At 48.0% G+C, this 15,118-nt stretch overlaps 1 protein-coding gene across 2 annotated transcripts in view; it reads left to right on the top strand.

The window, feature by feature from the left end:
* The window catches only part of STAG2 (STAG2 cohesin complex component), a 232,976-nt gene that overhangs the window by 195,169 nt on the left and 22,689 nt on the right, over positions 1-15,118 (top strand). For both annotated transcript variants that reach the window (XM_082262770.1, XM_082262771.1), the window contains exons 28-29: positions 9,424-9,572; positions 14,725-14,853. In XM_082262770.1, the coding sequence (XP_082118896.1) occupies positions 9,424-9,572; positions 14,725-14,853 (278 nt within the window). The remainder of the gene's footprint in view (positions 1-9,423; positions 9,573-14,724; positions 14,854-15,118) is intronic.

Here is a 15,118-nt window from a genome sequence, read left to right as displayed (position 1 = left end):
GATGAATCCCTGGAACCCGAATTTCTGTAGGACCGCCGAAAGAAATCCCCAATGGACCCTGTCGAACGCCTTCTCCGCGTCCAAGGATAGGAGCAGAGAAGGCGCTCCACAGAGCCCCGCATGGTGGATAGCATTAATTACTCGTCTCGTAGCGTCCGAGGCCTGCCTACCCTTGGTAAAACCTGATTGATCTGTATGGATGATAGTGGGGAGAAGATTCACAAGTCTATTGGCTATAACTTTAGCGTAAATCTTTACGTCCAGGTTCAAAAGAGAAATGGGCCTAAAGTTTTGAGGTTGGTCGGGCGTTTTACCCGGTTTTGGAAGAGTCACAATTAAGGCGCTTAACATCTCTGTCGGGAAGGCGGAGGAGGAGGCAGCAGAGTTAAAAACTTTACGTAAGAGGGGGGTCAAGGTGTCTCGAAAAAGTTTATAGTATTCGGCCGAATACCCGTCAGGTCCTGGTGATTTTAAATTAGGGAGAAGGGCGATAGCCTCTTCAATTTCCATGTCTGTGAATGGTCTATTAATATGTTCCGTGGCCTGGGGAGGTATCGAGGGCAAATTGATATGGGCCAGGAAGTCATGAATGGCAGAAGGAGAAGGTTGGTGTGTTGTTTGGTCGTCCTTAAGGTTGTACAATGATTCATAATACGAGCTAAAGGCATTAGCTATGAGGTTGGGTTTGAGGAGTTTGTCTTTCGTTTTGGGGTGAAACATGTAGGCTATTCTAGACTTAAGACGCTGTCCCTTAATGCGAGTGGCCATGGCCTTGGTAGCCTTGTTGCCTGTCGAGTAGGTGGTAGCATTCCGCTTTTTAAGAAAATAGCTATGTTTCTCTAGCAGAAGGGTCCTAAGGTCTTGTCTGAGCGCAAAAATTTGCGATTGCAAAGTCGGGGAAGGGTCCTGTTTGTTTTTTGAGTCTAGGGAAGATAGCTTGGTGGTTAATTCGTCTAAGTGCTGCGTCCTCCTCCTCCTGTCCCTAGCCCCCAATTGGAGAAACACACCCCTCAGGACTGCTTTATGAGCGTTCCACACGACCAACGGATCAGAGTCAGGAAGGCAATTTTCGGCCACGAAATTGGTTAGATGAGACTGGATTTCAGTGGCATAAGATGGGTTGGTCAACAGATGGTTAGGAAGTCGCCACACATAGGCAGATTGGGTAGGGGGGCCACAATGTATTGAGATCGTGAGTGGAGAGTGGTCCGACCAGGTGGCCGTGTGGAGCTCTGCAGCAGAAACATGTTCCAGCAAATGCTTATCGGTAACACACAGGTCAATGCGTGAGTAGGTGCCGTGACGGGGGGAGAGATAAGAATAGTCTCTCTCCTCCGCGTGACAGCACCTCCACACGTCAAATAGATCATTATCCCACAAGTACTTGGAAAGGGATGCATTGTGCCTCTTGGGAGAGGCAGATGAGTCCAGAACGCTGTCAGGAACCAAATTAAAGTCTCCACAGATAAGTAGATTACCCAAGTGTAGGGACTTTGCTTTACCCACAACTGAGCGGATAAAGGGCAACTGGTGGTTGTTGGGAGCGTAAAGATTGACTATGGTGTAATTCCTATTGTCAATAGAGCATCGAAGAATAATAAAGCGACCTTTAGTATCCAGTATTGCTTCATGGTGCTGGAAGGCCAAGGATTGCTTGATAGCTATTAGGACACCTTTACGCTTCTTCTTCCCAGAAGCCATGTAGAGAACAGGGAATTGTACATGGCTGCATTTAGGTGTTGCTGACTGAGAAAAGTGCGTCTCCTGTACACATATAATGTCGCATTTTAGGGAATTGGCTGTAGACCACAGAGAGGTCCTTTTTGCGGGGTGATTAAGACCTCTAGCGTTCAAAGAGAGGACAGTAAAAGACATGGCCAGTGAGCTACACGTACAACAAAGTAGTAGTGGAGATCCGAGTCAACAGAACAGTCGGTACCTTGAGTGTTGTAGTGATGTGGGATGAGAACGCCCGTCCGTCGATATCACTATCCGGAAAGAGTGAGGAGCACTCCAAGAGGTGGTGACGTGCACTTACTGTCCTGTGGTCCTAGTGTTGCTGCAGCTGCCGGAGGAAGATGCAGTGCTGGAAACACAAAAACAACAGAGATACAAAAAAGAAAAACAAAGGAAAAAGAACAAAAACCACAGCCAAGCGAGAGTAGGAGCACAACAAATGCGCAGGCTCGTATGGGTGTGGAGAAAAACTGGTGATGATCAACAAGCGGTGGATCAAAAAAGTAACTGGTGAACTGAAGTCAGTAAGATTTATCCCTTGGTGGGCTTACCGACAAAAGGTGGGGGTCATTCACCGAGGTGAACAAGGATTGTTCAAAAATCAGAGGAGAACAACAAGTAGTAGCCCGGCCGGGCTAAGTAGTAGTGAGGCAGGGGAAGCTGAAAAACTCACGGACGGTATTTCTGCCGTTGTTGCCCCTGGTGGCCCCCCGGGCGCGATGAGTGCGGGTTTCTCGCTCCGTCGTGGTAGCCCTGAGGAGGATCCGGTATAATTCCCCATGAGTGAAGGAGTTTCATGCCCCCTTCAATAGTGGAAATGGTGTGGGGTATCCCATTGTAGGTGACGAGCAGCGTTGCGGGGTGGCGCCATTTGTAGGTGATCTTATGGTTGTAAAGAGCCTTAGTGAGTGTCTTCAATTGCCGCCTTTGCTGTAGCGTGTGCTGGGACAGATCCGCGTACAGTTGCACATCTGCATACGGTGCTGGGAGCGTGCCCATCTGTCTAGAGACCTGCAAAATTTTTTCCTTAGCAGGGTAGAAGTGTAGGCGTAGTAAAACATCCCTAGGAACTGAATCCTCAAGGTGGCGCGGTTTGGGGATCCTGTGGATCCTGTCGATTGTCAATTCTATGGGGGTTAATTCAGGCACCATTGTGGAAAACATAGAAGAAGCATACTGTAAGAGTTCGGCAGGTGGAACAGTTTCTGGGATGCCTCGCAACTTAACATTGTTGCGGCGAGAGCGATCTTCAAGATCTGCCAGCTTATGTTTTATCCATTCAGTATCTTCTTTCTGGTCAGTATAGGCATCCACCAGTTCGTTCACTGTTTCAGTGCATTCTTCCATGCTGTGCTCAATTCGTGACACTCTTTGCCCCACACCTCTCATTTCACAGGAGAACCTATGCATAATTGTGGTGAGATTAGCCATCAGGGAAGATTGAAATGTTATGAGCATGTTCTTCATCGTGGTGTCTAGGACAGGCTGACCTGTGGTAGGGAAGGCAGCAATGGAGGATTGCAGTTCATTCATTGGGAGCATAGAGGCAAAGGAGTTACTCACCGCGGGGTCAGAGAGATCTGTCGGATCCATGCGCATCCGGGACTTTTCAGGGCTTCTGGTAACCGGGGATGTAGGAGAGGAGTCCGGCATCGCTGTGAGAGGTGTGGGCTCCGCCGGCAACGGAGCCGCATCAGGCAAGTCAGTGTAGGCCGCGGGGCCGCCGGGATCAGAGAGCGCGCCGGCGCCATTTTGGAATCCTCCAGACTGTGAGGGCGGCTTAAAGAAGAAAGCCGTGAGCTTCTTAGGGCCTCTTCCGTCTTTTCTCTTGCGGCTGGTCATCACTCGGGGTGAGTAGGGCAGCGGATGCGAGTAGTTCCAATGCGGGCTGATGCTGTGGTTCCCCGTCGCTGAGGTGAATGTCGGCCGGGTACTGGGAGCTCACCGCTCAGGCGTCCATTCCAGATCGCGCGCAAGCCACGCCCCGCGAAGGTTTTTCTGACGGACAAGCTCCGGACCCTTCAAAACGAGGTCAGGTCCCTCAGGGACAACTAGTCCTGGTCGCTCAGGACCTGTATGCGGTGCCTGGGGTTAATGGTATCTGCCTTCGAGGCGATCCCGTTTGGTCCGTTTCACACTCGATCTCTCCAAGCGGAGATTCTGGCCAGGTGGGACAGACTTCCTCAGTCCTTGGATCTGAGGGTCTCGTTGAGTCACCAGACCAGAAGGGATCTTCTGTGGTGGCTTCAGTCCCCGGCTGTGTCGGAAGGAAGATCCTTCCGTCCGTTACTGTGGACAGTAATTACCACAGATGCCAGCCTGTCAGGCTGGGGTGGAGTCCTGGGCAACCTGTCTGCCCAGGGCATTTGGTCGGCGGAGGAATCCTCCCTTCCAATCAACATATTGGAATTAAGAGCGATCAAACGCTGTCTCCTCCAGTGGTCGGATCGACTTCGGGGCCGTCCTGTTCGAGTACAGACGGACAATGCTACCGCGATGGCTTACATCAACCACCAAGGGGGCACCAGGAGTGCCCGGGTGGCCCGAGAGGTGACTGACATTGTCTTGGGCCGAGACTCATGTCCCGGCAATATCGGCAGTTCACATTCCAGGTGTGGAGAATTGGCAGGCTGACTATCTGAGCCGCCAGACCCTGGACCAGGGAGAATGGTCCCTACACCCGGAGGTCTTCCAAATGCTGTGTGCGAAGTGGGGATCCGCAGATGTGGATCTGTTTGCGTCTCGGCTATATCACAAGGTGGAAAGGTTCATGGCAAGAACGCGCGATCCTCGGGCGGACGCCTCGGATGCGTTGGTTGCCCCTTGGCATCAGTATTGTCTGATGTATGCCTTTCCTCCCGATTCAGTTGTTGTCCAGGTTCTTTCGCAGGCTGGCCTCGGAACCGATCTTGGCGATTCTGGTGGCACCGGCACCGGACTAGCAGTCGAGCCTCCTTGGCGGCTGCCGCTGCGGGAAGATCTACTGTCTCAGGGACCGATCTTCCATCCTGCTTTACAGTCGCTGGCTTTAACGGCATGGCTGTTGAAAGACAGGTCCTGAGAGACAGGGGTCTCTCCCCAGAGGTCATTCCTACTTTGATCAAGGCTAGGAAAACCTCGTCTGGTAAAATTTATTACCATACCTGGAAAGCCTATTTTGCCTGGTGAGAGTCCAGGGGGTTTTCTCCTCGCTCCTACTCGGTGACGAGAGTGTTGGCTTTCCTTCAGACTGGTGTGGACCAGCGCCTGGCGCTGGCCACAATAAGAGGCCAGGTATCTGCACTGGCTGTTTTTCAGCGCCATGTGGCGTCTCATTCCTTAATTCGCACCTTCATTCAAGATGTGCGACATTTGGCCCCTCCTCGGAGGGAGCCTTTGCCGCCATGGGACTTGAACTTGGTTCTGTCCTTGTTGCAGCGTGCTCCTTTTGAAAATATCCGGGAGATCTCGTTACCTCTGCTGTCTAAAAAGGTTGCTTTTTTAGTGGCAATCACTTCGGCTCGCAGAGTGTCAGAGCTGGCGGCGTTGTCTTGCCGCTCTCCTTATCTGGTGGTTCACAGGGATAAGGTGGTCTTGCGACCTCATTCGTCTTTTCTCCCTAAGGTGGTCTCTGACTTTCACCTTAATGAGGACATTGTTTTACCTTCGCTCTGTGCGAAGCCGAAGAATCCTAAGGAGGTTGCATTGCATTCCTTGGATGTTGTCAGGGCGATCAGGGTTTGCCTGTCGTCCACTGAATCCTTTCGGAAGTCGGATTCCCTCTTTATTCTTCCTGAGGGACCTCGGAAGGGCATGGCTGCGTCTGCAGCGACCATTGCCAAATGGATCAGACAGACCATTGTACAGGCCTATGCTTTGAAGGAACGGGTTCCACCCTTCCCTGTTAAGGCGCACTCTACCAGGTCTTTGAGTACGTCCTGGGCCTACCGGCATCAAGCCTCGGTGGCCCAGGTGTGCAAGGCTGCGACTTGGTCGTCGGTGCACACCTTTTCCAAATTCTATAAGGTGGATGTTCTGGCATCGGCTGATGCCTCCTTTGGCCGCAAAGTTCTCAGTGCGGCAGTGCCATAGGGGACCCTTCTTGTTTTTGTGGGTCCCTGGCTGTTGGGGTTGTTTATCCCCTGGGTTGTTTATCCCCTGGGTTATTTGCTTTCCTGGGCTGTTGCTCCTGTTGAGCCTTTTCAGTTGCCCAGAAGGTTCTCTTATTGCGTGTGTAAGGTTCCTTTCTCTGATGTGCGTACTTGCCTTTTCTACGGTTGCGTCTCCCACCCCTCATGTCTTCACTGCTTTGGGACGCCCCATTGGTGACGACAGTATGAGTGGGCAGCGACTGTCGGAGGACGTAAGAGAAAACGGAATTTTTTTAAAAATCTTACCGTAAAATTCCTTTCTCTGAGTCCTCTGACAGTCGCCGCCCCGCCCCTCTTTTGGGGTTCTTGTACACTTACTGCTATGCTACCAAACTGAGTTGGGGTGGCTTAATGCAGGGGGGTATTGACCAGTGGGACAGCCCCCATGGGTGTGTCTATGCTAAGCTTTTGTTACTAACAAGTCTTATGCCTAGCTACTCCTGCGGAGCGGAAGTCAATACCCATTGGTGACGACTGTATGAGTGGACGGCGACTGTCGGAGGACTCAGGAATTTTACGGTAAGATTTTACAAAAATTGCGTTTTTTTTTTTTTTTTTTTTTTATCATTGATTTTTATCCACCCTGCTCTTCCACCATACTCTGAAAAAAACAGTGTCCTTCATTGTGTTCATGCCAAATGATTCCCAAAGTTTTTAGTGGCATTGGTAGGGGGGAGTTCAACGATCCTTACACAATGTATTTCGTAGGTGCTATATATACCAGGGCTCAAAATTTCAAGTCCTGAGCTACTAGCCAGGCCTTAAGTGTTACTCGCCACCAGTTGCCCCACCCAACTCCTGCTCCGCCCCTAATTCTCTCCCCTAAACACGTCTTCATAAATTATCTCATAAAATGACACTGTTAAATGTTTTTGCATTAATGCAGAAGTTCTTAAAATAAATATTAATAACATTATCAGTACCCATCAGTGCAGCAGCATCAATGAAGCTTATCAGTGCGGCCTGATCAGTGCCCATCTGTGAAACCTCAACAATGCCCATCAATGCAGCCTCACAAGCGCCCATCAATGCAGCCTCACAAGCGCCCATCAATGCAGCCTCACAAGCGCCCATCAATGCAGCCTCCCAAGCGCCCATCAATGCAGCCTCCCAAGCGCCCATCAATGCAGCCTCACAAGCGCTCATCAATGCAGCCTCACAAGCGCCCATCAATGCAGCCCTCCTGTTCCCATCGATGCCGCCGCCTCCCCTGTACTCGTCGATGCCGCCCCGCCTGTGCCCGTCAATGACGCCCGCCCGGGCCCGTCGGTGCAGCCCCCGCCCGGGCCCGTCGGTGCAGCCCCCACCCGGGCCCGTCGGTGCAGCCCGCCAATGCACTGACCAGTGCAAGGGAGGAGAGGAAAAGGAAGTCTGGCGGGATCGTCCCGCTGTAATAGCTTACATTTGAATGGCCGGGCACTCGGCAACACACACAGTCCCGCCTCCTGGCCCGACTCCTTTGATAGACGTCACACATCCCGGTTGGCCATGTGTTCTGTCTATCAAAGAAGCTGGGCCAGGAGGCGGGACTGTGTGTCGGCGAGTTCCCGGCAATTCAAATTAAAGCTGTTACAGCGGAACGATCCCCTCTCTGTGGTAATCCCGTCCATCGTCTTTCCTCTTCCACTCTCTTCCCCTGAGTGGCACCTGGAGCAGCCCCACACTCGTCCTAAATGATTTTCCACTTTCAAAATGCGAGCAGGCAAGTGGAAAGTTTGAGGGCTGATATATACCATATCTTCAGGCACTTAGAAAAGCCATTTGCACCATTCTAGTATTGCTCATATGTTGGCCTACATCAGGTTGAATGTAATGCCTGAAAGGGGGAAAGCTATGGAGTTTAAAACGGCCACATTCAAACAATGGATCAGCCTCTAGTGCACAGTTCTCTCCAGTTAGGGCAAAAGCTATCTGCTCACCCAATAGAAAAAAAGGGGACAATTGTGTTTCGAATTGCACTAAACTGGCCCAGAACAACTTGCACTCACAAACTCAGACTTCAACAGAAGACCCCTGGCCTCTCCCAACAGGCCAGATTTGCTATTTTAAGGCCTTCGATTTCATCCTGCTTCACAGTTGCCGTCATGGCTGTTGAAGTTTTGATTCTTACCATGCTACAAGCGAGAAAAGCCTCTTCCACCAAGATATATTATCACATCTGAAAATGTTTTGTTTGCTGTGAAAACAGGCATTTTAGTTCCAGAGAATACTCTATACCTCACATTCTGGCCCTCCTACAATCTGGTCTTGATCTGAAATTGGCCTTTAGTACTCTAAAGCCTAGTACACACTAAGAAAATCAGGTAAACCATCGTCCAGTTTTGCTCAATGTTTCACAGCAGGTCACATCCAATTCTTGTTTGTGTACGAAAACTGTACACAAACAAAAATCGTTCTGTTCAATTTTGGAGTTTGTCCCTTTTGGAAATTTTTCATTTGAAAGTCACAATTTCTGTGTACACAAAAATTATTCCTCATACAGAATTTTTATTTGGATTTTCACACAGTGTATACCATACTTTAAATGTCAGGTTTTAGCCTTAATAATTTTGTTGGCCTTAACCCCCCCGCCTCCCAACACCCTGTTCTTCTCTGGGATTTCATCTTGGCTTCTCTCTGCATGGGAGATCCTGTGTAAGGGAATATCCCTGATCGGTTTGAATGGCAAAGTACTTTGCCTTCCCATCCTTATGCCCTGCTCCCAAGCATCCAGAGGAAATTTCTCTACTTTTCCTGGACGTAGTCAGTGTGTTTTCCGAGGCTACTGCTCCCATCATAGTCTGAATATGTTACATTGTTTTTCCCTGCTAAGCCTTTGATGCATTCCTGTTTTTTGTGTCTATGTAAATAAGTGTTGTATACTGAATTGTCAGTGATCTAGCTCATTTTTTTTTTTAATGAGAATCTGTACTCCCTGATCAATATGTGCAAGCTTAAGAGAAGTATCATAATATGGAAATATCGACACTTATTTTGAACACAGTTCTTGCATCCTTTTGCCTCTGCTGCCTTTCTGTTGTTCATTGTTCGGCCAATAATGCATCTCAAGAACCCATTTAGTTATAGCACTTTAAGCCGGCCATACATGGATTGAATGTCGACCAGTTCAGCAGTGACCGGCTGAGATTCGATCCACCTATGGGCAGGCTGATTGTACAAGTTGATTGATGGAATAACACCAGCCTTTCATATTTTTTAAACACATTTACTGCCAATGGCTATAGCTGGTAGCATTAATCATTGTGTTCCTGCACCCCCCACCTGCAGAACATAACAGCACTTTGGGAGGCATTCTCACCTATGGAAAAAGGAAAGAAAATTGAATCCTCTATGGGGCTGCTCTAGTGTGCAGATACCTGTGGTATAAGTGGACAGACATGCTTGTAATAACATTATGTTGCCTGTTTGCAAGTAAGTACAGGTATAATCTAGTTTGAGGAGAAATGGACTTTGTTTTTGCATTGGTATCATACTGCATGCATTATCAGTACAATTGTGATGTTAAAAATTTAACAGACAAGGTTCCTTCTTTTTTTTTTCTTTTTTTCTTGTCTAGCTTTTCAATGAGATGATCCAGGAGCATGGTTATAACTTCGATCGATCATCACCAGCGTTCAGTGGTATAAAAGAGCTTGCAAGACGTTTTGCTTTAACCTTCGGACTTGATCAGCTTAAAACAAGAGAAGCCATTGCAATGTTGCACAAGTAATTACACTTTTTGGTTTAGTGCTGTAGGTTCATGAATAGTAATGTCACTCTTGCAACAATATAAAGGCATTTATTACAGCCATGGACAGATTTGTTTGTACCCTTACAGCTCATTGAAAAAAATGCTTCATTCCCCCCTGGAAATTTATGAATTGCCTACCTGCATGTCTTTGGTATGACATGGATAAAGCAAAGCATGTGAAAAGCAATAAATATTCTATAAAATTAGATATGCCTGCACTGCTGTCAATAAGCTTTAAAGCAGGGATCCTCAAACTACGGCCCTCCAGCTGTTGCTGAACTACACATCCCATGAGGCATCGTAAAACTCTGGCATTCACAGACATGACTAGGCATGATGGGAAATGTAGTTCCTGAACAACTGGAGGGCCATAATTTGAAGACCCCTGCTTTAAAGTAACCGTTTTACACTTTTATATTTTGGAGCTCCTAAAACACACCTGTGAAATCACTAAAACACAAATAATTGATAACCGTGTAGCACTGCTTATAACAATTCATACATCAATAAAAAAATGTCCCTTGCCCCCTCTTTCCTTTTCTCCTCCCCTTTTCCCTTTGTTTTGTTTTTAATGAGGTGATTAGGCTTAATTCATTCAACACTTAAAATGTCACTTACCCCACATCTCTGTCCCACCTCTTTTCCATCTCCCATTTCCCCCTCCTCTTTTCCATCTCCCATTTCCCCCTCCTCTTTTCCATCTTCCATTTCCCCCTCCTCTTTTCCATCTCCCATTTCCCCCTCCTCTTTTCCATCTCCCATTTCCCCCTCCTCTTTTCCATCTCCCATTTCCCCCTCCTCTTTTCCATCTCCCATTTCCCCCTCCCCTTTTCCATCTCCCATTTCCCCCTCCCCTTTTCCATCTCCCATTTCCCCCTCCCCTTTGCCATCTCCCATTTCCCCCTCCCCTTTGCCATCTCCCATTTCCCCCTCCCCTTTGCCATCTCCCATTTCCCCCTCCCCTTTGCCATCTCCCATATACCCCTCCCCTTTGCCATCTCCCATATACCCCTGCTTTTCCTTTTTCTTGATTTTAATGAGGTGATTTCATGTTTTTCATTCATTGTTTTTAGTCCCTGTTTACCTTTTGTGCCTCAGTCTGTTTGCATGCCTCTAAATTGTTAGTTGGTTTTCGTTGTATACCACACATGAAGTTCCTGACTGGTTGCTTTTCAGGGGCTTGGACTCTGGATTTTTTTTTCATTCACTTGTCCCTTTGAATCTTTTAAGTGGTTTACTTAAACCAACATCGAGGCTGCTGATGGTATTTATTCCCCTGCCACCAGCAGACTCTCACCTCCATGATTAAGCCCCAGGGTGGGGTGAAACCTGTTTGGGGCATGGCCTGGATGAATTGCGCTGAGGATGCTTTTACCTTTTAACCAATTGGGCTGGTGTGCAGTGCCTGGGCTATTTTTTCTTGTATCTACAGTGTGCCTTGGGCCTTAATGAACCTCCCCCCCCCAGCCTGCACCCTCACTAGTCAGCAGCATCCAATTCATCTGACCTTGTCAGCCTGAGCAGTGGCTCCCTAAACATTTATTGTGGGTCACAGCGTTAGTCGCTTAGTTATGTTAGAGGAAGTAAATTAACCATTTTAGAGTATTTTTATTGGCACATTTCAAAATAAGGTAACAAATATAAAAATAGGCAAGCAAAGAAACTGTGGGGGAGAAAAGTTGTGTGTACTGTAGATAAGAACTTGAGGCAAAAAAGTTGTGTGTTTTTCTCTGTCGTTCATTGACAGACACAGCTTCATATTCTTTAACCATTGGGTTATGCTGCCCCCTACAGGAGTAGGACACTAGGCAGGAAAAAACATTACCTATGGGGCAGTCCCTGAAGGCATACAACCACTCTCAGCTATATGATTATTTGTTTCTGCCTAGTTAAGGAGTAAGATCTAGTTCCCGGCTGGGACTTCGGTCTTGGCTTGTTTTTTTTTTTAATTCAAAAGGGAACCTTTGTTCACATTTGAATTTTTTATCTAGTTAGGTTCCTGAAAGAACTGCAATCAACAGCTGGACTGGGTTTCGGACTGGATATCCTAGGTCCTTAAGGTCTCCCAGTCTGGCTAGCGAGCGTGTGCAGGTTAAAGCCCAGTGCTAGGCCTCGCCATGACACTTCGCTGGGACGCATGTGACCTGGTTCGGCCTGAGTCGCAGCGTGCCCCTTGGCTGTCAGCACCCCCACCCCGAGTGGAGAGGTAGTCTGTCCGGAGTGGCGCCCACCCGATTGTCAATGGTATGGTGAGTAGTGTCCCCCCATAGCTCTTGCAGTCTCGAGGTGTACGTGGGCCCCTCCTTGGGATGATCGGACCCTGGGTTTCCTTCCATTTCCCAAAGCTCTTCTAACAGTCACGGTGGTCTTTTGGCCCCAACCTACCCCCATGCCCCGCCCCCCGATTTTGGTAGGAGCTGGCTTTGCCACTTGCCCCGGTAAGGGGGGTGGATGCTGCTGTTGCTGACCGGGCTGTCCGGATCGCACACAGGGATCTTTGAGCAAGTTCCCTGCCCCCTTGGGGTTAGTGACTGGGGCAGGGATGTCCTTTTGGCTCCCTGTGGTGGTTATAGGCTGGGGGGGGGGGGCGATTGTTTCTTCATCCGCGGGTCTGTGACTCACCTGTCTGGGTCGGGCGGAGAATTAGGTGGAAAGCTGTGTCCTGGGGACCTGGACTCTGAAAGAGTCCAGACTTCCGATCGATATTCTGGAACTCCGAGAGCTTTGCTTGAGTCACTGGACAAATTGTCTGCGGGGTTGTCTAGTTCAGATTCAATCGGACAATGCCACGGCCATTGGATTACGTCAATCATCAAGGGGGCACCAAGAGTGTCCTTGCGGTCCGGGATGTGGCTGAGATCTTAATATGGGCAGAATTTTTTTCCAGCCTTTTCCGCCATGCATATACCCGGAGTGCAGTACTGGCAGGCAGATTACTTGAGTCGTTAGGTGTTGGTGCAGTGGTCCCTGCACTTAGAGGTGTTTCACCTGTTGTGTGTCCGGTTGGGGACACCCGATGTAGGTGTGTTCGTTTCTCGGCTCAAAGAGAAGGTACAGAGGTTTGTAGCCAGGTCTCGGAATCCTCTGGCCGACGCCACAGACGCAATGATGGCTCCTTGGGGTCCGTATTGGCTGATCTATGCGTTTCCTCCGCTGAAACTTCTGCCGAGGTTTCTGCGCAGAATAGAGGTGTAAGGGATTCCAGTCATTCTGGTGGCCCCAGACTGACCTCGCCGGTCTTTGTATGCAGATCTGGTAAGGTTGGTCGTCGATGCTCCTTCGAGACTTCCTCTCAGGGAAGATCTGTTTTCTCAAGGGCCGCTCTTCAATCCTGCTTTACAGTCGCCAGCTTTAACGGCGTGGCTGTTAAAATCCAGGTGTTGGACATGGGTCTTACTGACTTAGTGATTCCTACACTGTGGAAGGCTAGAAAAATCTACCTCCAGGAAGATTTATCTTCGTACTTGGAAATCGTACATCTCATGGTGTTAATTGATTAAGGTGCTTCCACGCTCCTTTATAAGTGGCGAGGATGTTGGCTTTCCTCCAAGGAGGGGTTGAACAGCGGTTGGCCTTGGATACTATTAAAGGCCAGGTGTCTGCTTTGGCAGTGTTTTTTCCTTGCCCTTTAGCTACGCATTCTTTGATTTGCGCTTATAGGCAGGGAGTTCGTCATATACAGATACAGTCTGCGTTACCTCTGTGGGATCCTAACTTGGTATTGTCTGTTCTTCAAAAACCTCCCAATGAAAACTTAGGGAGATTCCCCTGATTACACGGTTACAGAAGGTAGCCTTTTTGGTGGCTATTGCCTCTGCCCGCAGAGTGTCTGAATTGGCGGCGCTGTCCTGCCGTTCTTCTCTGGTGGTCCACAGAGATTAAGTAGTACTTCGATCTAATCAGTCGTTTCTTCCTAAGGTGGTTTCTAATTTCCATTGAATGAAGACATTGTGCTGCCTTCACTCTGTCCTAAGCATCCCAAGGAAATTGCCTTGCATTCTTTGGCTGTGGTTCGGGCAATTAGGGTTTGCCTGGCTGTTACTAAGTATTTCAGGAAATCGCTGTCTCCTTTTGTCCTCATGGAAAGACTTCGTAAGGAATTGGCTGCGTCTGCTGCGACCATATCCAGATGGATCAGGCAGACGGTGGTACAAGCGTATTCATTTAAGGGTCAGGCTCCACCCTATGAATGCACATTCTGCTAGGGCACTAAATGTGCCTCTTGGACTTTTCGCCGTCAGGCGTCAGTAATACAAGTTTACAAGGCAGCATCTTGGTAGTCTGTGCACACGTTCACTAAATTATACAAAGTAGATGTGTTGGCATCCTCGGATGCTTCTTTTGGCCACAAGGTTTTGCAGGCTACTGTTTAAAAGAGCCATTTTTTTCTCTTTTGAGGATGTAGGTTGTTTTTAGGTGAGCTCCAGTTGTTCCTGGTTGAGCTCCATGTTACCTGGTTGGCTAAGTTTTTAGCCTTTGGAGAATCACGTTCTTTCTCTGCGTTGTTTTCCCACCCCTCATGCAAATACTGCCTTGGGACGTTCCCAGTGGTTAAGAAGAACATGGAGCTACGTCTGTCAATGAACGATAGAGAAAACTGGATTTTTGACCTACTGTAAAATCCTTTTCTCTGAAGTTCATTGACAGACGCAGCACCCACCCTTCTATTTCTGAGTGGGTTGGGTTTTTTTACTTCTGACACTGCTTGTAACAAAACTGAATCCTATAGCAGAGTGAGTGGATGTATGCCTTCAGGGACTGCCCCATAGGCATGCCTTTTTTCCTGCCTAGTGTCGTCCTCCTGTAGGGGGCAGCATAACCGAACAGTTAAGAATAATATGGAGCTGCGTCTGTCAATGAACTTGAGAGAAAAGGATTTTACGGTAAGTCAGAAAATCCAGTTTTTTTTTTTTTTGCTCTTTTGATAGCAGCGATTCACTTACTACCGCTTGCTTTTTATTGCCCTTATATTGATCCTAAAATGTCAGGTGATTCACTTACTACCGCATGCTTTTTAATACCCTTGATCAATGCTATTGATCCTAAAATGTCAGGCTAGTAAAACTGTCAATCTGTTGAATTTCAAATTGCATCGTCTGCGATTAAGAATGTAAACATTCCTTTCAGGGATGGTATTGAATTTGCCTTTAAAGAGCCAAGCCCACAAGGAGAAGTTCATCCACCACTAAACATGGCCTTCCTTGATATTTTGAGTGAGTTCTCTTCAAAACTGTTAAGACAGGACAAGAAAACAGTGTAAGTAATTATTAGAACCTCTGCGTTCCAAACAGGCTTCCCCAACCTGTGTAGTAATTTTAAATGTATTTATGGAGTAGTTAATGAATGCTTTTTAGTGTAACCTACATTTATCACCTGTTGATTTGTGCAGCATGTCGGTTCTCTAGACCTGGATAATGGATGTGATTATTAATATTATTACAGTTTACGCAGCGCTTTACAACTTGAGGGTAGACAGTACAAATACAATACACTTTATTACAGTAGGAATCAGAGGGCCCTG

The sequence above is a fragment of the Pelophylax lessonae genome (genome assembly GCF_965119305.1).
Source record: "Pelophylax lessonae genome assembly, chromosome: 7".
NCBI classification, from domain to species: domain Eukaryota; kingdom Metazoa; phylum Chordata; class Amphibia; order Anura; family Ranidae; genus Pelophylax; species Pelophylax lessonae.
The sequence above is the reverse complement of the archived record's forward strand: the minus strand, read 5'-3'. Positions and strand labels throughout refer to the sequence as shown.